The sequence below is a fragment of the Psammomys obesus genome, unplaced genomic scaffold (genome assembly GCF_907164565.1).
Source record: "Psammomys obesus unplaced genomic scaffold, mPsaObe1.curated_primary_1811, whole genome shotgun sequence".
In the NCBI taxonomy this organism is placed as follows: Eukaryota; Metazoa; Chordata; class Mammalia; order Rodentia; family Muridae; genus Psammomys; species Psammomys obesus.
The window spans coordinates 18,538,256-18,562,733 of NW_026596039.1; the positions used below are offsets into that span (position 1 = coordinate 18,538,256).

The window sequence follows — 24,478 nt, forward strand, 5'->3', positions numbered from 1 at the left end:
TCACAGTGGGAGATCCTGAAGAGAAGCCATAGAGTGTTTTTTTTAGAGTAAAAGTGGGACATTTCTCAACCTGGTTAAGGGAAGAAGACACGTGCTGAGTTTGGTAAGATAGATGCTAAGTTATCAGTTTTTACTGTGCCTAATTTATAAGTCAGATTTTATCATAAATATGTATGTAGAGGAAAAAAAAACGGTTTAGTAGGGTAGGGCTAAGATTTTACATGTTGCAGGCGTCCACTGGAGAGCTTGGAACTGATTTTCTGTATACAAGGGCTATCTAAACTGCTTAGTTATCTTTTGCTTGATTTCTGTCGTATTGATGTCCATTCTAAGGAATTTAATATTGGCCTGAGCACACTAAATACTATGAAAATAGCATAATGAACACCAAAGTTAAACAATATAGAAATATCTGTCATGGTTTAAGTAATTTCAGAGTTAGTGAGGAATAGTCTGTAAAGATAGCACAAAGATATTTGTGCTCTTTGGGGATATTTGGTGTACTACTTGATTGTTTTCACATTCTGCTTGTAGAGCGATATCTGTGTCACAAAATGAGATACTACTGTGTTAAAATGTCTGGGGAAAAAATCAAAACTTGGTTTATACTGTGTTCTGTAGATGATGCCATAATATTCTAAAATCTTTATAAATTGGTCTTTGAACTAACAAAACCACTTCTAGAGCTCTTTCTGGGTAAAGGTGTCGAGAAGAGTGTCCTTGAACTTGTTTCTCTTGCCTTTTTCTGCAGTGTTGGGATTATAGGTATAAATCCCAGTGGTCGGCTTATTGCTACACCCTTTTCCAGCCAGCCCTCCCAAAGGGCATTGTCTGTTTCCTTCACCTGCCCTCATCTAGGGAGTTGTGTAGGCTAGCACATGGAATATGCCTTGTCGGTTTTGTTATAATTCTTATAAAAACCAGCAACATTGGATTGGGATTAGAGAGTTAAGTTTTGGGTAGAATTGCGATGTTTTTCAGTCAAAAGGTCTTGAATGATAGGATTTCTAAATATGATAGTTTGAGTTTTCTTCGGGGAAGTGTGGGTTGAGAGAGCTCTTGACTCGGGTTCCCCTGAAAACTATCTAGTTGAGGATCATCGCCGCTTCTGCCTCTCAGGTGCTGGGGTCACCACCGTGTACCGATCCCTATTTCCTACCTCTGACCCTTTTTTTTTTTTTAATTTGACAGATTTCAAAATTACATTTATGTGTTTGTGCATGCACATGCTACTAGCAGCATGTTCTTCTTGGAGGTCAGAGAACAGCTTTTGGAGAATGGTTCTTTTTGTACCATGTGGGTCAAAGGATTGAACTTAGGTTGTTAGACTTGGTGGCAAGTACCTGAACCTGCAGAACCAATTCAACAGTCCTTGAAGTTTTTGTATCTCACATTGCTTGCCATTTTTGTTTTTTTTGCTTCCTTTTCCTGATTGTACTGGACATTGGCTGTAGGGCCTCACACGTTTAGACAAGCCTTCTACCGATGAGCTATAGCCCCAGCCCTTGCCTGCCATTTTTGCGTCAGTGTTTGTATTTGTATGAATGTGTCTTACTTAGTTACTGTTTTATTACTAACGAGGAAACACCATGACCAAGCCAGTTTATAGAGAAAGACATATAATTGGGGGCTTGTTTTTAGTTTCAGAGGCTTAGCCATGACCATCATGGTAGGGAGCATGGCAGCAGGCAGGAGAAGTAGCTCACATCTCATCTGCAGGTGTGTTTGTGCATGGGAGGAGACAGACTGGCCTTGTATGGGATTTTGAAACCTCAGGAGTCTACCCCTAGTGACACACCTACTCCAAGAAAGCCACACCCCCTAATGTTTCCCAAACAGTTCATTAATTGGGACTAAGCATTCAAACATGAACCTATGGGGGTCATTCTCTCAAATCACACAGAGAGACAGAGACAAACAGATACGAGCACAAAAATAGAGTGTTTAAAAGCAGAACATGGTTGTGATGCCTTTAATTCCAGCACTTGGAGGGAGAGTTAGGTGGATATCTGGGAGTTCAAAGCCATCCTGATCTACATTGCAAGTTCCAGGCCAGGCAGGGTTACATAGTAAAACCTTGTCTCTTTAAAACAAAACAAGTCAAATCAAATCAAAACAAAACAAAAAACAGTTATGAGCTGGAGAGATGGCTCAGAGATTAAGAACACTGGCTGCTCTTCCAGAAGTCATGAGTTTAATTCCCAGTAGCTCCATGGTGGCTCACAACCATCTATAATGAGATCTTGTGCCCTCTTCTGGCTTGCAGGTGTACATGCAGACAGAACATTGTTTACATAGTAAGTAATCTTAAAAAAAAAAAAAACAGTTACAACAACAAAAATATCCACAACAAAAAACTTTGCCCTATATGGCAGAAGGTGGAAGGCTCAGAATATCAACGTAAGTTTCCTCCAACTCTTCTACCAAGTCACTGTCCTTATTCATGGTGTCTGTCTTCTACAGGCCCCATTTAATACTACCAGAACGTGAGCTGAGGATATAGACCAGTTGATGAAGTGAGTTGAATCCTCAGAATCCACTTTTAAAAGGCTGCGGGTGGTGGTGTGTGTACTTGTACTTTCTGGGGAGGCAGACATAGGCCAATCCTTGAGACTAACTAGGCAGCCAGCCTGGCCTACTTGAGGAGTTACAGGAAGGTGAGACCCTGTCTCAAGAAGAAGATGGATGGTACCTGAGGATTGACTGAGGTCCTCTGGCTCCCCACACATGAATACTGTCAGAAAGAGAAGAGAAGCAGTTAGCAGTTGTCATGGATTCTGCAAGTATAACTCCTGCTTAGGATGTTCAAATTCCTGACTTTAATTGCCAGCACAGCAGGGGAAGAAACTTCTGATTTTCAGCTTGGTTCTGGGCATTGTAGGTACGTAGCAGAATGCTTATGATCCTTAGTAGGACCCCTTTCCCCCAAAAAAGAGGTTATGAACCTAGGGCCGTGGCTTAGTGTAGAGCACTTGCCCAACATTCAGCAGCCTATAGATTTATTTCCCAGTAATACAAATGAAAGCTAGAAACACATTTACAAAAAGATTAGAAGCACGAGTTTTAGGGACATTTATACTACAACATCATTTAATAGTATATAAAAAATTATAGTTTATACCAAAATCAGATATTATTTCCTAATCTTAAAACCTAAAATTTTGTACAGTTTAAAATATTATCTCAGAGTATGTAATAGGTATCTCCCCTGCCTGTCTCCTAAGTATTATAATATCCTAAGTTATACTTGTATATTCCTAGCCCTCCAAACTCTTTTTTGTTTATGGCAGGTCACTTTTGAATGCTTGATTTCCCTTGTCTCTTATATTCACTTACTCCTCAAATCCTATCCCATTTCTTGCTAAAAGCTTTTGAATCTTTTTAAGTTTTCTGTTCTTTAGACCAGCCAGCACACATCAAGCCATTCTCACATCAGTTAGAATTATTCCCAGAGCATAACTGGTTTTCCTTTCTTCACTTTATTCTCTCCCCTTCTGCTTTTCATCTTATTTTTTGAGACAGGGTTGCTCATTTCTGCCAAAGTATCTGGCCGGCCCAGCCAGCCATCCTCTCAGATCTACCTCTGTCCAAGTACTACCTTTAACACCTGAACTGGGGTTAGTTATAGAGGTTTGCTAATATGGCTGGAGAGTCCAGTCTCAGGTCCTCATGCTTGCAAGGTGAGCAGCTTTCCCATTGTGGCATCTTTACAGCCCCATTCCTTCCTTCCATTTAGTCTGTCCTGTGATTATAGCAACTGGAAGACATGAAAATGAAGAAGAGAAACATCTAAGTTAAGTTTTGCAAGACTAATAGGTTCCTTCAAGATCTGAATGCTGCTTTTTTCATGATTATTCTTCTTACCAGTACTTAACTCCTAGCGATACTGATCTGGTTTAGCTTTTGCAAATGCTGCTTCCTCCAACATTATTGACCGGATCTCACATTTGCTAACATGTACTTGTCCTTGGGTTTGAGTTTATAAATCACCTCTTAGGGTTCCCTCACTTTGGAAGAGAAAGTGATGTGGTTTCCATGTGCTGTTATGGCCTTCAGTGATTATTTTACCTCCACTGTGTTAGGATTTCCACTAGATATGAGTAAATTTCTGTGCAGTTAATGGCTTTAACTTGCTTATTGAATCTTTAACGCTTGTATTAGTTATGCTGTGTTGTATCTGAGCAAGTAGTTATGAGATGGGTAAGTTGAATACTATGGTAATACAATTGTTAGTGACTGATCATTCCCTAGAAAATTATCCAAGGCTACAGGTTTTTGTTGTTGTTGTTTTGGTTTGGTTTGGTTTTTCGAGACAGTGTTTCTCTGTGTAACAGCCCCAGCTCTCCTGGAACTGGCTCAGTAGACCAGGCTGTCCTCGAACTCACGGAGATCCACTTGCCTCTCCCCCTCCCCGTGCTTGGAGTAAAGGCGTGCACATCCACCTCCCAGCAAGGCTCAAGATATGAGTTGATCTTTGTTTTAAAATTGGCTCATATATTCACTGTTCATACTAATTTCTTATACTTCATATATAATTCACTTATTGCCTTGTTTTTGTTTTGTTTTTCGAGACAGGGTTTCTCTGTGTAGCCTTGTCTTTCTGGACTCACTTTGTAGACCAGGCTGGCTTCGAACTCACAGAGATCTGCCTCTGTCTCCCCCCCTCTCCCCTTCCCCTCAGTGTTGGGACCACAGGTGTGCACCACCAGGCCCGCCTTCACTTACTGTCTTGATTTGAGCATAGATTATCTTTTGTTAATATTTTTGACTTCTTATATCTTTGAAATGTATCCCTGCCCAGGTGGAAGACGCCCTGTCCTATCTTGACCAGGTGAAGCTGCAGTTTGGTAGTCAACCTCAGGTCTACAATGATTTCCTTGACATCATGAAGGAATTTAAATCTCAGAGGTAAAGAATATGTGTGGCTGCGTGTAAGTTTGTGCTTGGCATGTTGATTTTTAGACAGAACACATATATGTAATCACCCATTTTTTATAGATTATTTTCATTGGAGGAATGCTTTTGAGAAGCTTGCTGTATGTAGCTCAGAGTGGCCTTGAACTCTGGGCAGTCCTATTGTCTCAGCCTCTCAGGTGCTCGGCTTAACATGGTGGAAATTTTAGAGCACTAGGGTTTTTTTTTTTTTTTTTGGTTTTGTTTTGTTTCTCTATGTAGCCTTGGCTGTTCTTGGCTTTGTAGACCAGGCTAGACTTGAACTCACAGAGATCTGCCTGCCTTTGCCTCCCAAGTGCTGGGATGAAAGGTATGCCCCACCATTACTTGGCTTTCTGTTTTTTTGTTTTTGTTTTTCTTTTTTTTAAACCTGTACTGAACTATTTCTTGGTACTTATTTCAGTTAGGAAAGAAGTAACACTGATAAGTTTTTAGGCTTTTTTTTTTTTTTTTAATTTAAGTTACCCTGCGATATTCCGTCTTGGCTCACTGTTTGAGAATAACTCATCTGAACAGTGTAGAGACAAGCCCATTATGATCTATGATCTGTACTGACATATCCAAGATTGGGCCTGGCTTGGGAACAGGTGTACTGTGTACATCTGCTTGATAGAATTATTGCCGTGTATGTATATTTCAGTTAAAATTGTGACCGAGCCTACAAATGGCTTTGGAATTTGAATTCTTTGGCCTTTTTATATTTTCCTGGTTAGAGAAAATATAGTGAGAAGTTAATGTTTTCCTCTAGGGTTTTGTCAAGCTTGCCTTTTATCACTTGTCTGTCCTTTTGTTTTTGTCAGCATTGATACTCCAGGAGTGATTAGCCGTGTGTCTCAGCTCTTTAAAGGCCACCCTGATCTGATCATGGGCTTCAACACTTTCTTGCCTCCTGGCTACAAAATTGAGGTGCAGACTAATGATATGGTGAATGTGACAACTCCTGGCCAGGTCCATCAGATTCCTACCCATGGCATCCAGCCCCAGCCCCAGCCGCCATCTCAGCATCCCTCCCAGCCTTCAGCCCCGTCAGCTCCCGCTCCTGCCCAGCCAGCTCCTCAGCCCACACCCGCCAAAGTCAGCAAGGTGAGTGTGGGAGACCCTGTGCCCCTTGAAAGTACTTGAGACAAGTTACAGTGATGTTATCAGAGATGTTGAGGTCTCACCGCTGTCGCATGGTTCCTGTTTATATACTGCGTTATTTAGATACTCACTTTAAGCATCATGTAGCAGATTCTAAGACTATTGTTTGTCCTCTGCTTCTGCTTAGCAGCCCTCTGCGGTGGCTTTGCAGTAGTTCTTTGACATCACAGGTAGGAATAGGGTTTGTTTGTGGTTTGCTTTGTTTTTCTACTCGTCTGTGTTGCCCAGGCTGGTCTTTTGTTGTTATTTTTTAATCTTTTGTTTTTTTTTTTTTTGTTTCCCGAGATAGGGTTTCTCTGTGTGTAACTCTGGATGTCCTGGAACTCGCATTGTAGACCGGGCTGGCCTTGGACTCAGAGATCGCCTGCTTCTGCTTCCCAGCTGCTGCGATTAAAAGTGTGCGCCACGGCGCCCAGCTTTAGGCTGGTCTTATAATCCTGGGGTTTGGTGGTCCTGAGTAACTGAGAATCTAGGAGCTGTCATCATACCTCACTCAGAAAGGATTATTTTTATTATGGTGAATTTAGACTCTGCTTAGAAAACTGTCACTTTATAAGCATCATTGCAGAGCTGGGTATGAAGACATCTCTGTAAATCTCAGAACGTGGGATGTGAAGGCAGAAGGATAAGGAATTTGAAAACATCCTGAGCTGTATTAAAGACTGTCTCAGAAATCCACAACCAACTTACTCCATTTGCCAGATCAGCTAATAATCACAATAAGTGGAAGATACTCTTTTTAAAAAATAATTTATTAATTTTATGTGCATTAATGTGAAGGTATCAGATCCCTTACAGACAATTGTGAGTTGCCATGTGGATGCTGGGAATTGAACCCAGGTCTTTTGGAAGAGCAGACAGGGCTCTTAACCACTGAGCCATCTCCAGCCCCCAAGTCGAAGATATTCTTGATGTAGATATGATAGAATAGTTGCTAGCCACATAAGATTAAATTAGTTTAAGCAATTCAGTGTTTGAGTTGCATTAGCTAAATTTTATGTTCTCAGGAACCAGCATGTACCTGGTGGCTATTGTACTGAATGAAATAACGAAAGAGCAGTCCATCATTTCGGGGCCTTCTATTGAGCAGAGCTGGTTTAGAAGCATTTCATGTTGGATTACAGGAACAGTTGAGTTGTTATCCTTGACATTAAAAATTGTTTTATTTTGCACCTGTTAAGGTAGTGCAAATTAAAAAATTGCATATGAAAAATTTATCCCTATAATTAGAAAGGGTTTCTGATTTAAGGTTGTATTTAGGAAATTAGGGTCTGAGATGGTAATGTCAATGTGAACACTTTCTATATCTCCTACCCGGTCTTGTATATTTGAGCTGAACTAGTATGGCATGGCTTACATGACTAAATAAAAGATATAGGTTGATCAGATCCCTTGGGTTTTTGTTTTGCATTTTCTTCCCCAATGTCAAATTAACTATGTTCTTGAGGAAATACTTTTTTTCTGTTTAGCCTTCCCAACTCCAAGCACATACTCCAGCCAGTCAGCAGACTCCTCCACTCCCACCATATGCGTCCCCGCGCTCCCCGCCAGTCCAGACCCACACACCAGTGACAATCTCCTTGGGAACTGCTCCATCTTTGCAGAACAATCAACCTGTAGAGTTTAATCATGCCATCAACTATGTTAATAAGATCAAGAACAGATTCCAGGGCCAACCAGACATCTACAAAGCATTCTTGGAGATTTTGCACACATACCAGGTAAGAGGGTTACTTTATTGCTCCTTCAGCAGGTCTGACAATCCTGGGCTCTGGTGATTCTTTTGACTCAGTCACCCGAGTAGCTGGATTCTGGTTGCTGCTGCCACACCCAGCTCAGAAATGGTTGTTTTTGTTGTGGTTAAATTAGGTTCTACTTATATGATGGTCAAACTCAGAGTACCTAGTCTGAGAAGAACTAGAAGAGTCATTGTGCTTTGTAGTTTTTACTGGGAATGTTTTTTGGTTGGAACTGGAATGTGTGTTTTTGAAACCAGTTTTACTTATTTGCTTTGCTTACCTAGTAGCATCTTGTCAGGATTTTTATGGCCACTAGTTACGAAGAGAATACTTGTTTCATATTGTAAGTTTCTGAGGGTAGTTTGTGTAGTGTGATTAATTTACAGTAGAGAACATGGACAAAATTTTCTGATGTTTTGTTCTATCAGTTTAATTAAGGAGCATTCATGTGTTTGTAGTTTTATGAAGACCCATCATTCAGCACCTTCTCCTTTCTCAAAATCTTGCAGTCAGCACAGTAATTAACCTTCCTTTAATGTAGCTGAAGTAGATAACATATTTTAGTCATATCAAAAATTCAGAAGGTATTTGTTCAGTGGTAGAGGATTCAAAATAGTAACTCTCCTAATATCTTATATCATTCTTTAGAAAGAACAGCGAAATGCCAAGGAAGCTGGAGGAAACTACACTCCAGCTCTGACTGAGCAGGAGGTGTATGCCCAGGTGGCTCGTCTCTTCAAAAACCAGGAAGATCTGTTATCTGAGTTTGGACAGTTCCTGCCAGATGCCAACAGCTCGGTGGTAAGTCTCATTTAGACAACTACATTATTTTAGATTGTTATTATAAGTTGGAAAGCTACAGTAAGAGGGGTTTTTTTTAGATGATATTTTGATTAGCGTATTAATCTGTCTCATGTCTTAATCAGCTTTTAAGCAAAACAACCGCGGAGAAGGTTGATTCTGTGAGAAATGACCATGGAGGCACTGTGAAGAAGCCTCAACTGAATAACAAGCCGCAGAGACCCAGCCAGAACGGCTGCCAGATCCGCAGGCACTCAGGAACAGGAGCCACACCTCCAGTGAAGGTGAGTAGGCAGGTAGAAGGTACAGTGGTCTGACCCTCTATACCCAGAGCAGGTTGGGGTGGGTCACAGAAATCCCCTGAAAAGCTTCTTTGTAGCTTTGCAAAAAGGTGGGTCAGAAGAGCACGTGCTATATGGATTATGGTGTGTATTTTTCAGCTCTTGTATTTTTCCTGTATTATCTCTTCTTTGCTTTGAGCGTCTGGCTTCTTTTGTTTGTTTTTACCAAAACTTAAGTAATGTTCCTCAAGATTTGATGTAAGCTTTCCTTTTGTTAGAGGAAGAAATATTTTTTTAGGGTTATTTATTTATTTATTTTAAGTATATGAGTGCTCTATCTGTATGTACACCTGCATGCCAGAAGAGGGACATCAGATCATATTGTAGATGGTTATGAGCTACCATGTGGTTACTGAGAGTTGAACTCAGGACCTTTGTAAGAATAGTGCTCTCAACCACTGTGCCATCTCTCCAGCACAGAAGATTCTTAAATTGAAATTTCATAAGTAAATGAGTGGTGAAGGTACTACTCAAGGGGCAGCTCAACTCTTGTGAACATAGTGTCCCCTAATGGCAAGGCTTTCTTCCGTGGCTTTGACTAGAGGAGGCTTCTGCCCTTGGTTCTTGTTTGGTTGACAGATCTTACCTACATTATCTTAGTTTTCAAGGAAAGAGCTTTGGGCAGTACTAGATGGAAATCTTAGTTTGTGTTACTAACTTACTACACTAAACACTGATGATCTGTCAGTGAGAAAGCCCAGCTTGCTTTCTTTGATTTAGTGTGCCTAGGATAAGAAGGAAGCTGTATGTATTCAATGTTGATTTCTCTGGGAATTCTAAATTATGTAATATGGAGTAGAGGTGTCTACAGAATTTAGTTAAAGAAAAAAGATAGTGGAAGGTGATGGCTGTCAAGTAAGTGGCTCCAGGACTGACATACTCTGAAAGATTCCATTGTTTGGGTGCTTGCAGTGTTTTCTTGGTTTTGGGTGCAGGTTGAATATAGTAATGGTTTGGTGTGGTTTTTATTTTTATTTTTAATTTCAGTAAGTATTCTGTGGATTACATTAATCAGTTAAATAGCGAAGAGCTTGTTCTTAGATCTGTTTCCTTGCATGCTGAAGATCCACAGGAGAAACATGCTAGCACTTAGTTTTCACATCCCATAGGCAGCAAAAACTGTGGGCTGAGCTTATATGTACTCTGAGACAGCTGCTGATCACAGAGCCTGCATAGGTCTTCACAGGTTGTAAGAGGTAGGTTTTTAAAAGTAAAGTTTGCTTAGTGGGGTTATATTACAGCCTATTCATTTCTGATTGTTTTAGTGTGTGTGTAAGTGTAAGTTTGTGTTTTGGAGAAAAGGTCTCAACAGGTAGCCTTCACTAATCTGGTACTCAGTTAGTGGTCCGGGCTAATTGCGAACTCATTGAAGACCTCCTGTCTTAGACTACTGAGTGAAGAGATACAGGTGTGTGCCACTGTATCCAGCTTTTTTTTTTTTTTTCTCCTTTGAAAATCAGTGTTAAGTATTAACCTGGCTGGGTGTTGTTAGCACTGCTGTGGGTGGGACAGCAAAGAAGTGGCTATATCTCTGTGAGTTTGGGGCCAGCCATGGCTACCAAGAGACCCTGTGTCAAAAAAAACAAAAATAACAAATATTACTCTGAGTGGATATGCTGATGAGATGGTTATGCTGTCTGTTAGACAATGAAGTAGGGTAGAGTAAAGAAATATATTTACCTCAGATAGTGTATGCCAACCTGGTAGCACTTAGTATTGTGTTAGTACCCAGTGAAGATACTTTTTGCTCAGGGAAAGTGTCATAGCTAGCGTGGCTATTGCTGTGATAAAATACGGTGGCCAAAAGCAACTTGGAAAGGCAAGGATGTATTTGTTTACACTTCCATGCCATTGCTCATGGTGGAAGGAGGCCAGGTCGGGAAGAACCTGGAGATAGGAGCTGATGCCGAGGCCAAGGAGGGTGCCGCTTACAGACTTGTCGGGGCTTTCTCAGCCTGCTTGCTCTGGAGCCCGGAGCGCACCACCCCTGTGAATGCACTGGGCCCTCCTGTTTCGCTAGTTAAAATGCCCTATGTTCCTGCGCACAGCCTGAACTTAGAGGTTCCCTCCTCTAGAGGACTCTAGCTTTCATCAAGTTGGTATAAGGCTGGCCCGCACAACCAACCCCCTTGTCAGCTTGACACACAAACACATCACTTTTCAATTAGAAACTTTTCATTTGTCCCCAAAATGGCCTGGTAACATGAGTATCAGAATATAATAAAACATAAATAACTTAAAAGTTCTACAGTCTTTATAAAGTCAAACACATTGAAAAGTTCAGTCTCCTTCTGCTTCTGGGATACCTCACTCAGGATGATATTTTCTAGTTCCCCCCATTTGCCTGCAAATTTTATGATTTCCTTGTTTTTAATTGCTGAGTAGTATTCCATTGTGTAAATGTACCACAATTTCTGTATTCGTTCTTCAGTTGAGGGACATCTAGATTGTTTCCAGATTGTGGCTATTACTAACTAAGCTGCTATATACTTACTTATAAGTGGATATATAATATGGACATATAATACAGGATAATCATACTAAAATTTGTACACCTAAGAAGCTAAATAAGAAGGATGACCCTGGGTGAGATGCTTAATCCTCATTCAGAAAGGCAAACAGGATGGGAAGAGGGAGAAAACAAGGAACAGGACCACAGAGGGCCTCTGAAAGGCTCTGCCCGGCAGGGTATCAAAGCAGATGCTGAGACTCATAGCCAAATTTTGGGCAGAGTGCAGGGAATCTTAAGAAAGAAGGAGGAGATGAAAGACCTAGAGGGGACAGGAGCTCCACGTGGAGAGCAACAGAACCAAAAAATCTGGGCACAGGGGTCTTTTCTGAGACAGATATTCCAACCAAGGACCATTCTTGGAAATAACCTAGAACCCCTGCACAGAGGTAGCCCATGGCAGCTCAGTATCCAAGTGGGTGCTCTAGTAAGGGGAACGGGCTATCTCTGACATGAACTCAGTAGCTGGCTCTTTGATCACCATCCCCTGATGGGGGAACAGCCTTACCAGGCCACAGAGGAAGACAATGAAGACAGCCCTGATGAGATCTGATAGGCTAGGGTTAGAGGGAAGGGGTGAAGGACCTCCCCTATCAGTGGACTTGGGGAGGGGTATAGGAGGAGAAGAGGGAAGGAGGTTGGGATTGGGAGGGGATGAGGGAGAGGGCTACAGCTGGGATACAAAGTGAATAAAGTGTAATAAAGAAATTTAAAAAAAAAAAGTTCAGTCTCTTTAACTAGTCTCTAAAAATCTGAACTCCCTTTAAAAGTTTCACGTCTCCCCACTATGTGTGCCTGTAAAATAAAAAAGGAGCTAAATGCTTTCTTTATGAGGGAAGAACCAGGGCACAGTCAGTTTGAATGAAGCAAAACCAAACTCCCAACTGTGTAAATAACCATGTCCAATGTCTGGGATCTACTTAACAATATCCTGAACTCCTCCAACAGGCTTCTTGGGGCACTTTTCTGCTCTGGATGCTATGGCACACACAGGTTGTTTCCTAGGCTCAGGCTGGTTCCACCACCACCACTGCTTAGTGGTCTTCCCATAGTCCTAACGTCTCAAATGCTTCTGGGCTGCCCGTTCCCCGATACCCTCTCCTGGGCTCTTGTTTGCAAGATCCTTTCAAGCTTTGCTTCAGTTGCTACTCCAGCTGTACCTTCACTGATGGCCTCTCCCAGGGCCAGGCAAGCTTCAGCTGCTCTCTATGGTGCTTTCATACCTTAAAAAACAGTAGCTCCTAGGAGACCAAATTTGGCTGCCAGTTCAAAGAATGACCTTGGCTGCCAATAGCAAAAGTTAAGGTTTTTTCTAGTAGCCTCTGTCTTGATCCTGAAGAAACACTTCCCAGAAGGTGTCACTTCAGTGATGCTGGTCTTTTCTTAATTGCCGTTAATTTCTCATCTCCAGGTGACCAGCATAAGTTGTGTCAGTAATACAAAGGTTTCATTCTAGTGGTGCTGGTCTCTCAATCACTCCTGACTCTACAGGTAGCCAGAGCCACAAAGCCTTAATTCAGAATAGGAAATGGCTCCACTAGTCTTTCAGCTCACTTCTGAGCTTCACAAGCCAGCTCAGGTTAGAGTGGCAAAAGCCAGAGGATTTTCAGAAGGGGGCAGAGGCAGGAGGATCATGAGTTTAAAGCCAGCACGAAAAAAGGAAGGACATTAATTGTAAACATTGTTCACAGGAGAGAATATCTGTGAATAGAGTCATCTATGTAGCCTTTGGTGAAGACAGAAACTGTCAAGGAAACTAACAGAAACAAAGGTTATGATATAAATCTGTGGTTGAATTCTCATTTGTTCTGAGTTACTTGTTAGCATTAGCAGAGCTGTTTTACCAAAGTCAAAGGAAATGCACTGACTTGTTCATGTTTTTCTTTACTTAATTCCAGAAAAAACCCAAACTGCTTAGTCTAAAGGAATCTTCAATGGCAGATGCCAGCAAGCATGGTGTTGGAACCGAATCATTATTTTTTGATAAGGTAAGCAATGGGTAACATTTGGTATTAGTAGTTAAGAACAAAGGACAATCACATAATCCCTAGGGTTTTGTTTTAAAACTGTCAACTGATTAGGATTTTTTTTTTTGGCATTTTTTTTATATAATTCTTTATCTTTTGGTTTGTGTGGAGACAGAATCTTTTGCATGTAGCTCAGATTGCCCTTGAACTCATTTTGTATGTAGCCTAGGCTGACCTATAGTTCCTGATTCTTCTTTGGCCTCCTAAGAGCCACCACATGTAATTGACCTGTAGGTAGCTTGTTCATTTGTTGTTTTTCTTTTTTAAGTTAGGGTCTCACTATGAGCCTTAACCTGACCTGGGACTTACTGTGTACAGTTAACAGGTGTGGACACGTCTGTGATCTCAAATTCATAGATTCTGCCTGCCTTAGGGATAAAGGATCATGTCTCCCTGCCCTTCTTTTCTTTTGTTGGTGGCACTAGTCATGGAGCCCACTGCCCCAGACACACCAGCATGCTCTCCGTGCTTTAGCTGGCCTCTGATCTAGTTGTTTTGACACTTTTGGTGGTATGCAGAGGGAGTGGTGGGAATTCTCTTGTTTTTTTGAGAAAGGGTCTTTTAACATTGCCCATATTTACCTCAGACTTGCTTTAAAACCAGGGATGACTTAACAACTACTGATCCTTCTTCCTCCACCTCCCAAATAGGCTGTACTTATACACTACTGTGTTCAGCTTGAGAATCTCACTACTGGAATGTTTTTAAAGGTCTGTAGGTGTTTCTGTGAAGTAGCTAGAGTTGAAATTTCTGCTGGACACCATGAATGCTGTTTTAGTTTACTTTATTTCTGTATCTGATTCTGTCCTTGGATCCAAGTTGATGATTAGCAGGCATTTTCCACAGTGAAGTAGGCAGCCTGTGGGTTTCTCCCAGGACCCAGTCTGAATTGGTCTGGTCATGGTTGCCCTTACCTTGTACCTGTGGGTGTTTGCAGAAACACTAATTAAGGGCCACATGAATAACAGCTCCAGATACCTTTCCATCTCTGTGCTCTCAGGAGCTGTCCTGATGAAGGACAGCGGTATTGTCTTAGTACATTTTCGTTGGTATGCATGTAGTGCTCTTTTTTAGAACTCTATTTGGGGTGTTTAGGCCTCAACCTCCCATCCAACCTCTCAACCCCTATGTGGGAGAGAAAAGGTTACTGGGGAGAGGGGTCCAGACTCCTTTACTTCTCCCAGCTGTTTAGGGTCATGGAAGCTATATAACAATCTCCATCAGTCACAGATGGAACTAGCCCTCTCCTCCATGACGCTGGGCCCAAAGCGTTTTTCTCTGGCTGCTCTAAACTGCTATACTGTCTCTGGTCTCTGTCTCTCAAAACTGCCACATGTCAACACCGAACTCCACACCTTCTCTTTCTCGGCTCTCATATTTATAGTCTGAGTCCTAGACCACGCCCCTCTCTGTGCCACAATGGAAGGCCATTACCAGCTGGCAAAAGCTATGCCCAAAATTAAAGGGTGTGGACAATTAACAGGCGTGGACAAACTATAGCCCAACTAAAATCCCATACTTAAAACAAAAACATTTACATAAAATAATTTGAGTTTACAAAGAAACCAAAACTTCCATTACACTGTGTATGTATATATACATATATGTTTTTTTTTTTTGTACACATATATACACACACATAACTGAAAGTATGTATATAGTGAGTATCTCAAAGTTTCTTTTAAATTTGGTGAAAGAAATGGTATGGGTACACACAACTTACTCTGTGTTTATCATTTAGGTTGAGTGATTTGGTTAGGGTCCATTGGATGTCTTTCTACTTTGTCATAGGTTTAAAAGCTGTTAAATTTAAAAGCAAATAATTGGCATACAGTACAAAAACTATAGACTTCTTTGATTTCGAGGGATGTGCACCTGTGAGTTCCATCCTGTTCTCCGTAGTGCCTTCTGCTCCACAGGAAATAATCTGAACATATCAAACAGGTGTGTTGATAAGTCCTGGTCATGAAGGTGCACAGTGCCAACAGGCTTTTAGAACTAAAACTCCAGGCTTATACCTAGCTAGTTAGTCTTACTTTTTCTATAAGCTGTTAAAACAGTTTAAAATTTTGAGACTTTAAATGTTAGTCTTCAGTGCTGTAAGATAATAGCCCATATGTGTGTGTGACAGAGAAGAAAGCATTGGCATGTGCACATCCGAGCATAAGTGTCTGTCCTCATCTTTCACTTACTTTGGGCATGATGTCTTTTCTGAGCACCACCGACAACTCAAGGTAACTGGCCCTGGAGCTACTAGGGAATCTCCTGTCTCTGCTTCCTGTCTCAGTGTAGGCGTGCTGAAATTGCAGATCGAACCCGACTGCTTCTGGCTTTATATAGTGTATGGAATCCCAACTCTAACCTCAAACTTTCGTGGCAAGTTCTTTGTTCAGTGAACCATCTCTCAGCCCTTTGTTTGTTTGGGTGTGTCTCTGGGTCTCTGTCTTCATGTGCATGTGTATGTGTGGAGGCCACAGGTCAGTTGAGTGTCGTCTCTTCTAACCTATTTTTTTTAGAGAAGGACTCACTGAACCTAGAGCTCACTCACTGATTGATGATGCCGTCTGATCTGTAAGCCTCAGGGACATTCCTTGTCTCTATTTCCCAGTCTTGTATTGCTGTGCCTCGCATTTATGTGGGGTACTGGGAACCTGAACTCTGGGCTTTGTGAAAGAATCTCTTAGCTGTTTGAGTCATATCCTCTGCCAGTTTTTGTTGTCGTTTTTAAGATTTAATATTAGGTGTATGTATGTGTGCTTTTATGCACTTACATATGCCATGTGTTTGTAGGAATGTTGCAAACTGCCTCTATAATGAGAACAAAATCAGTGTCCTCTGCATGAACAGGAAGTGCTTTTAACCACTGAGCAATCTCTCTATCCCCCACTCAGGCCATTCCTATTTTTTTGAGACAAGGTCTTGATGCATAGCTCTGGCTATGCTGAGGTCTTGAACTTGAAGTGATGATCCTCCTGCCTTTGTCTCAAGCTGTGATTCCAAGCAACAGGAGGAGGATCCATAGTTTAAAGTCTATCCTTGGTTTTAGAGTAACTTCAGGGTGTACATCCGCTACATGACATCCTGCCTGAAACAAAACAATAAAAAAGATTTTATAACAGTGTGAAAACTGCTGACAAAGATTTCTGTAAATAGCTCTTAAGAAAGGCAACAGAAACTGATATGTTCTGGAATAGCAAGTGTATGAGAAGGTGTATTACATGATCTCACATTTTAACTCTGGAAAATTCTAAAAACATGTAAAACTGAAGTGAATAGTGATGTGACCCTCGTGTGCTTATCACCTGGTGCTGGCAGTGGCAGTGTTTGTCAGTGTTCTTGCTCCGTGTGTATTTGTTCGTATCCATTTTGGGTTGTTTAGAGACAGGCTATGCTGTTTTATTTTCTCTCTTTAAGGTGGTTTCCTTGATCATATCTAAACAAAATAATATTGATTTCTTAGTAAGTATCTGATCAAATTGACCCTATCTAAAAAAATCAGGGCCCCCGATTCTCCTTGTAAGCGTTTTTCTTCTGGTTGTTTCCATTAGGTCCGAAAGGCTCTTCGGAGTGCAGAGGCCTATGAAAACTTCCTGCGCTGCCTTGTTATTTTTAACCAGGAGGTGATCTCGAGGTCCGAGCTTGTACAGCTGGTTTCTCCTTTTCTGGGGTAAGTGAAATGGGGAGCATAGCCCCTATGCTTTCAATATTCTGATGCAGAGATTGTAAGGGTGTGCTATAAACAAAGGTGATGGAGCTGTTAGTTGTCACAAGTGTCAGTGTCAGAAGGGCCCTTGCAAACCTTGTAGTACATACATCTTTGAAGATGGGAAAACAGAGTGGGTTTGGTGGCACACACCTTTAATCTCAGCACGAGGGAGGCAGAGCCATGTGAGTTTCAAACCGCTTGGGCTACATAGACGGACGAGATTGAGAGAGGGGGATAAGATGCTCACAAAGTATCAGCTATGGTGCAACACTCATGGTCTTTGATTGTTTGACCAGCGCTAGATTCTAGACCAGGGCTCTAGCATGGAATCTTAGTTACGTGAACAGCTAAGCACTATTCTTGATCTAAAGAATGGTTTCTTAACTGTCTTATTGGGAGAGCATTCTATAAAGAAAATAGAACCTAATTGGTTAAAAGATGCTTCTCAGATAGGAAATAGTTGTCTCTGGAAATTGTCTTTGGTAGTGGGATTGTGACCCAACCATCACTTGTACTGTGTTCCTCACAATAACTATGTCTTGCCTTGAATTGCTTACCAGCTTGTGGTTTGGTCCTTCAGGAAATTCCCTGAATTGTTTAATTGGTTTAAAAATTTTCTGGGCTATAAAGAGTCTGTACATCTGGAGAGCTTTCCAAAGGAACGAGCCACAGAAGGCATTGCCATGGAAATAGACTATGCTTCTTGTAAACGACTGGGTTCTAGCTACCGAGCCCTACCAAAAAGTTACCAGCAGCCCAAGTGTACAGGACGAACTCCTCTGTGTAAAGAGGTAAGGGTCAGTCTTGGATCTTCAGCGTCTTCAGAGGCGGGAAGTGGTGGTGCCAGAACCAGAGTTTTCATTAATTTATTTGATACATGTGTATATATGTAGGCCATGATCTGCTTGTGGAGGTCAGACACTTGTCAGAGTCGGTTCTCTTCTATCTACCATGTGGGTTCCCAGGATTAGTCTCAGGTAGTCAGGTTTGGTGGCAAGTACGCTTATCTGCTGGACCCTCTTTCAGGAAAGGCTAGAATTTATGTGAATTGTGAAATCATGAACCTTCTCTCTCCTTTTTTTTTTTCCCAAAAGAAAACTTGTATTCGCAATTTTACTTACTCTATTTAATAAAACTGCTGTCATAGTTAGGGTTACAATAATTTGTAACCCTAATTACTGTGATGAAAACCATGAACAAAGCAACCTGAGGAGAAAACTGTTTGTCTTATACTTTCACTGAAGGAAGTCAGGACAGAAACTTAAATCAAACTGGGCAAGAACCTGGATGCAGGAGCTGCAACAGAGGCCAACCAGGAGTGCTCTGCTTACTGGCTTGCTCATTCTCCTTTCATTCATTCTTTTTTTCTTTGGTCAGCCTCCTTTCTTTTAGAACCCAGGAGCATCGGCCCAAGGATGGCATTTTCTCTTGAGGTTCCCTCCTTTCAGATGACTCTAGCATGTGTCAAGTTTATATGAAACTAGCTAGGGCACTTAGCAAATCTAATGTTTGTGGAGTGATGCTAGCTGTTTTTCCCCCCTTTCTGTAACTTTATTTTTTTATTGACAAAGTTTAATTATCCTTAAGTTTTTACAGGCTTTCTGCCTCTTTTTCTACCCAAAGGTTTTAAATGATACCTGGGTTTCCTTCCCATCTTGGTCTGAAGACTCCACTTTTGTTAGTTCCAAGAAGACACAGTATGAAGAACATATTTATCGTTGTGAAGATGAACGATTTGAGGTATGCTTTGTCATTTGATATTTTGGGAACTAAGATGTGAAGTGAAAGGGTATTTAAATACTGTGTTTGAGTTAGCTTTAAAAAAAAAGCTGGGTGGTGGTGGTGCACATCTGTAACCTCCGCCCTCGGGGAGGTAGATGCAGAGGCAGGCAGATCTCTGAGAAAAAGAGCTGACCCTACTAGTAAATTCCTGTAAAGGTGGCAGCTAGAATGGAGGATCTAGAATGAAGGAACCAGTGGTAGAGGTTGCCTGTTGTATGAAGGGGACGTCTGAATCTAGGCTCAAAATCTCCATTGTCCAGATGACATTTACAGTACCACACCAGAAGGGAGCTGATTGCATTTTGTTTATCTCTGACTTCCTTGTTCATTACACTGAGTTGACTGGCCTCTTTCACATGGATGGCAGAGCTCTCACCACTCCTTCACATCCATGGCAGAGCTCTCATCCCGACTTGGCTCCACCAGTGCTCCTTCTCACAAGAGTCGTGCTGCCCCCCACTGCCTGGTGCCTGCCATCTTTCCCCATTTTAGTTATGTTTTTATCACTGTGATAAAACACATGACCAGAGCAACTTATAAAACAGTTTAACTTGGCTTATGGTTTGAGGGGGTGAGAGTCCATGATAGTGGAGGGAAGGAACAGCTGAGATCTCAAGTCTTGATCCATAACCATGGGCAGAGACAGTGAATTGAGAATCATATTAGTCTTTGAAACCTTGAGGCCCACCCACTAGAGATACACCTCCTCCAACAAAACCACACCTCCTTACCCTTCCCAGACAGTTTCACCAGTTAGGGACTAAGTATTCAAAATATGAGCTTATTGGACCTATTCTCATTCATACCACCACACCAGTAGAATTTTAATAGGCTGGTTAGTCACTACAGAAAACTAAAATGTAGTAAATGTTAATTTCTATGGGAGGGTTGTTGTCTTAAGGCTTCTCTGTGTAGCTTTGGCTCTTCTGGAACTCTGTAGACAAGACTGACCTTGGACTCAGATCCACCTGCCTCCTGAGTGCTGGGTTAAAGGTGTGAACCACCACACCTGTCTTCTATGGGAAGTTTTGTTGTTTTGGTTTTGGTTTTCAAGACATGCTTTCTCTGTGTATCCTTGCCTGTCCCAGACTTGTTTTGTAGATCAGTTTTGTAGACCAGGTTGGCCTCAGACTCACAGTGATCTTCCCACTTCTACCTTCCTGAGTGCTCGGATTAAAGGCTTGTGCCCCCATACTGGCCTCTGGGAGGTTTTTTGTTTTGTTTTTTTAAACACTTATTATGTATATAGTGTTTTGCCTGCATGCCAGATGAGGGCACCAGATCTCATTATAGATGGTTGTTTTTAATCTAGTTGAAGAACATTTTTAGCTGAGGACAGTGGAATGTACCTATAATTCCTGGGGTGGGGAAGGCAGAAGGATTTAAGAATTCATGGTCATCCTTAGCTGTATAGACAGCTGGTTGCCTGCCTGGGCTACATATTACCCTATTTCTAAAGGATAATCACTGAGTTGGTTGCCCTTGTAGGTGAAACAGTAACTTAATATTTAAAATTTTTAGGCATATTTAAGGTAATACCTCAGAACCTTTAATCTCAGCTGTCTTTTGGGATTGTTCTTTTACTGTTTGATACAGGTTTCTACAATTTAACTTGTTCATTGTAGGAAAAAAATGTTCACAGGTGAGATACTGGGGCTCACATTTTTAATCCTAGCCTTTAGGTGGGAACTTGCCTCAAAGTGAAGGCCAGTCTGGTCAACAAAACAAGTTCCAGGTCAGCTATAGTAAGACCTTGTCTCAGAATAATAAACAAAAGTGTAAGGAAATGTGTCAGTGGAATAGTCTCTTCTTAGGTCTCTGGCCTGTGCTAAACAGTATACAGCAGTTGTGATACCAGTGGTGACTTCTAATCAATTTATGTGTCAGTATTAAACTTTACGACTTATATGAGATTTCTGCCAGAAAACAATCTTATGATTGTAGGTGTCATCGTTCATACTTCACTGGTAAGAGAGCCTTACATGTCACGCAGGGGAACTATAACTCCAATCCCCAGGATTTGATGCCTTCCTTATTCTCTGAGCCCTGCTGTGTCCTGTTTTCAGGCTTGATCATCATCTTCTGTTCTTTTGTTTTGTTTTAAGCTGGATGTAGTTTTAGAGACCAATCTTGCAACAATCCGGGTTCTGGAAGCAATACAGAAAAAACTTTCCAGCTTGTCTGCCGAGGAACAAGCCAAATTTCGCTTGGATAACACCCTTGGAGGTACTTCTGAAGTCATCCATCGAAAAGCACTCCAGAGGATATATGCTGATAAAGCAGCTGATATTATTGATGGCTTGAGAAAGAACCCCTCCATTGCTGTTCCCATTGTCCTTAAAAGGTATGTGTCTTTGGGCTTTGTGTGCTTTATGACAGTTTCAACGTCCCATTAAGTAGGGCTTCAGTTTTTCATCTGGTTATCTAAGTTGAGCTCCAATTCTCTCTCTTCTTGGTAGTTAAATATTGGGGACAGATACTAGAACTTAGGGGTTTTGTGTATCAAATGGAACAAATCTTATAGGTAGTCGGTGAAGGAGTAGAGATATACCTCAGTGGTAGTGCTTGCCTAACATGCATAAGTCCCTGAGTTCAATTCCTGTGCTAGAGAGAGAAAATGTGAGTTTATTAGGGTATGACAGAGTGCAGTGCATTCATACCTGGTGGTTGGGTTTTATTTTTGTTTTCCAGTATACGGGACCAAACTTAGGACTGTTTGTGTAATGTGTGATAGACAGATGTTTTACCAAAGCCCAAATCATGTGCATGGGGAGGAAGGTGGGATGTGTGTGTGTGTGTTAACTTTATTGGAATAGGAGCCTCCTGTATTGCCCACACTAACTTGGAACTTGCAGTTCTCCTTTCTAATTGCCCCCTCTTAGACGTTGCATTTCTATCAGTACAGTAAACATTCTGAGTCATGACAAAGAAGCAAGTTTCTTCAGTTGGTCAAGAAGAACTTGTTTTTCAAAAATACTCACTAAAGCCAGTCCTCAATAGCGTTAGGGAACCAGAGGCAGGAAAATTGCTGTAAGTTCAAAGGTAGCCTGGTCTACATCGTGAATTTCAAGTCATCTAAGTCTTCAAAGTAAGGCCTTGTCTCAGAAATGGCTTCATGCTCCCTCATAAAAACCTCATTGATAATATCACTCAGTTTCTGAATACTCATGGAAGCCAGAGGTAGAAGGCAGAATTCCCATAAGTTTGAGACTAGTGTGGTCTGTATATATGTTCCAGGCCAAGGCTTCACAGTAAGACTCGTCTCAAAGGAAAACCAAACCCTTTTAAGAAAAACTCTCACATACTACCAGTAGTCTCGATAAAATTTTGTATGGGTTTGAATTTTCATCAAATAAAATAAGCCTGACTTATTTTCCATTTCTAAACCCTGTAACTTGCCATATACTATTACTTGCCTCCCTTCCTAACCTGCTAGGTTGAAGATGAAAGAGGAAGAATGGCGAGAAGCCCAGAGAGGCTTTAACAAGGTCTGGCGAGAGCAGAATGAAAAGTACTACTTGAAGTCTTTGGATCACCAAGGCATTAACTTCAAACAGAATGATACCAAGGTCCTGAGGTCTAAGAGCTTACTCAATGAGATCGAGAGTATCTATGATGAGGTGAGCTGGGTGACTGCATCTCCATCAGCTCTGGTCTTTAGGTTTAGCCTGGCTACTGTGAGTTACTGGCTGTTGCTTCATGACTGGAGTCCATCATAGCTTTTTATTCCTGGTCTACCACCTTAGACCTAAGACTCACTGTTACACACAGTCCTTCCTCTAGTTTCCTGATTGACCATATCTGCCTTCGGTTTACTTCTTTCAGCCAATACTCTGTTTTTGTGGAGAGCATCTCATCTACCTCAGCTTTAAAAGTGTGGGAACTCTGTTACTCTGCACGCCTACCAGGAGTGTAAGCAGCATTAGTAGCAAAGATTCAGGGATAAATATGTTGATCTTGCTTTTTGTGACCTGTCTTAGGAGGTAGGATGCATAAGTGCCATATATCAGGCTTTCAAAATGTGGCTCTGAGTTGTAAAAATAGGAAGTAAACTTTTACAAACATTTCTTTATCTATGTTTGACAACATTGTTAGCCATGACAAATTCCTCCCTAATATTTTGTATCTTCTGTAAGTGCTAATCTAGAATTTTAAAGGCAATCTCTTAACTCTTCAATACTAGAAGGTACTAACTTTTTATCAAGCCAATTTGTACATTGTACCTATGAATATTTGGAAGAGAGACAGCATTTTTTTTTTCATAGACCAAGCCTTTTATTACTTAAAACTGCATTTTTTAATTTTTTTTATTTATTTATTTATTTATTTATTTATTTATTTATTTATTTATTTTGCTTTCTAACTCTGCTTGTGCCTTCAATACTTTCACAGTGAATATTTTCACTCCTCCTCAGTAAGGAAAGCCCGCTTGATCCTATCGCACACACTCTTGGCACACATGGAGGAACCACCATAGACCCTGCTAACAAGCTGCTTTGTCTTAGACAGTTCATAGGACTTTAGACCTCACAGCATAAACCCCTTGCAGTCTGCCTGGGCACACACCACATGCATTTTTGGGTGTTTTCCCAACCTTCTTAGTGTACAGGTAAACAATCCTGTTGCCAGGGTTCGAGACAGCCTAGTTTTGTTAGAGGCTGTATTGCAGGAGAGCCTACAGTGGTATGTCCAAACACTGGACCATTCTGAGTGCCTCTAATTACCGTCCCTGGAAGAGCAACAGAAATACTGTTAAGGTTAATTTCTGATTGGGTTGTTACTATCATGTCTGTCTGTGGGTCTGTTTTGAGACAGGGCCTCACTACCCAAGCCCAAACTGGCCTCAATCTTGCACCCTTAGCCTCACAAAGTCTGAAATTATAGATGGATGCCACTGTGCTTAGTTTCTATATGGTTAACAATAAAATGTACTGCTAGTGTAGTCTTTTTGTTTGTCTTTCTAGACAGGGCTTCATTGTGTATCCCTGGCTGTCCTGGAACTTGTTCTATAGACCAAGCTATCCTCGAACTCAGAGGCCTGCCTCTGCCTCTGCCTCCTGAGTGCTGTGATTAAAGGTGTACACCACCACTGCCTGGCATTACTGGTACAATCTTGTAAGTTTATTGGTGCTCTATCTATACATGTCACATAATGCTTTTGTGTCTGTTCCATCAGAGGCAAGAGCAGGCTACAGAAGAGAATGCTGGTGTGCCTATCGGCCCTCACCTCTCACTGGCCTATGAAGACAAACAGATATTAGAAGATGCTGCTGCTCTGATTATCCATCATGTGAAGAGGCAGACAGGCATTCAGAAAGAGGACAAGTACAAAATCAAGCAAATCATGCATCATTTCATTCCTGATCTGCTGTTTGCTCAGAGAGGTGACCTCTCAGATGTGGAAGAAGAGGAGGAGGAAGAAATGGATGTGGATGAAGCCACAGGGGCACCTAAAAAACACAATGGTGTTGGGGGCAGCC

General features: G+C 41.4%; 1 protein-coding gene across 1 annotated transcript in view; it reads left to right on the top strand.

Moving 5' to 3' along the window:
• The window catches only part of Sin3a (SIN3 transcription regulator family member A), a 61,579-nt gene that overhangs the window by 18,582 nt on the left and 18,519 nt on the right, over positions 1-24,478 (top strand). Inside the window, 12 exon segments of the mRNA XM_055621949.1 lie at positions 4,802-4,908; positions 5,754-6,036; positions 7,563-7,814; positions 8,481-8,633; positions 8,759-8,917; positions 13,382-13,471; positions 17,059-17,177; positions 17,797-18,007; positions 18,840-18,956; positions 21,104-21,342; positions 22,435-22,618; positions 24,175-24,477. Coding sequence (XP_055477924.1) covers positions 4,802-4,908; positions 5,754-6,036; positions 7,563-7,814; positions 8,481-8,633; positions 8,759-8,917; positions 13,382-13,471; positions 17,059-17,177; positions 17,797-18,007; positions 18,840-18,956; positions 21,104-21,342; positions 22,435-22,618; positions 24,175-24,477 — 2,217 coding nt within the window.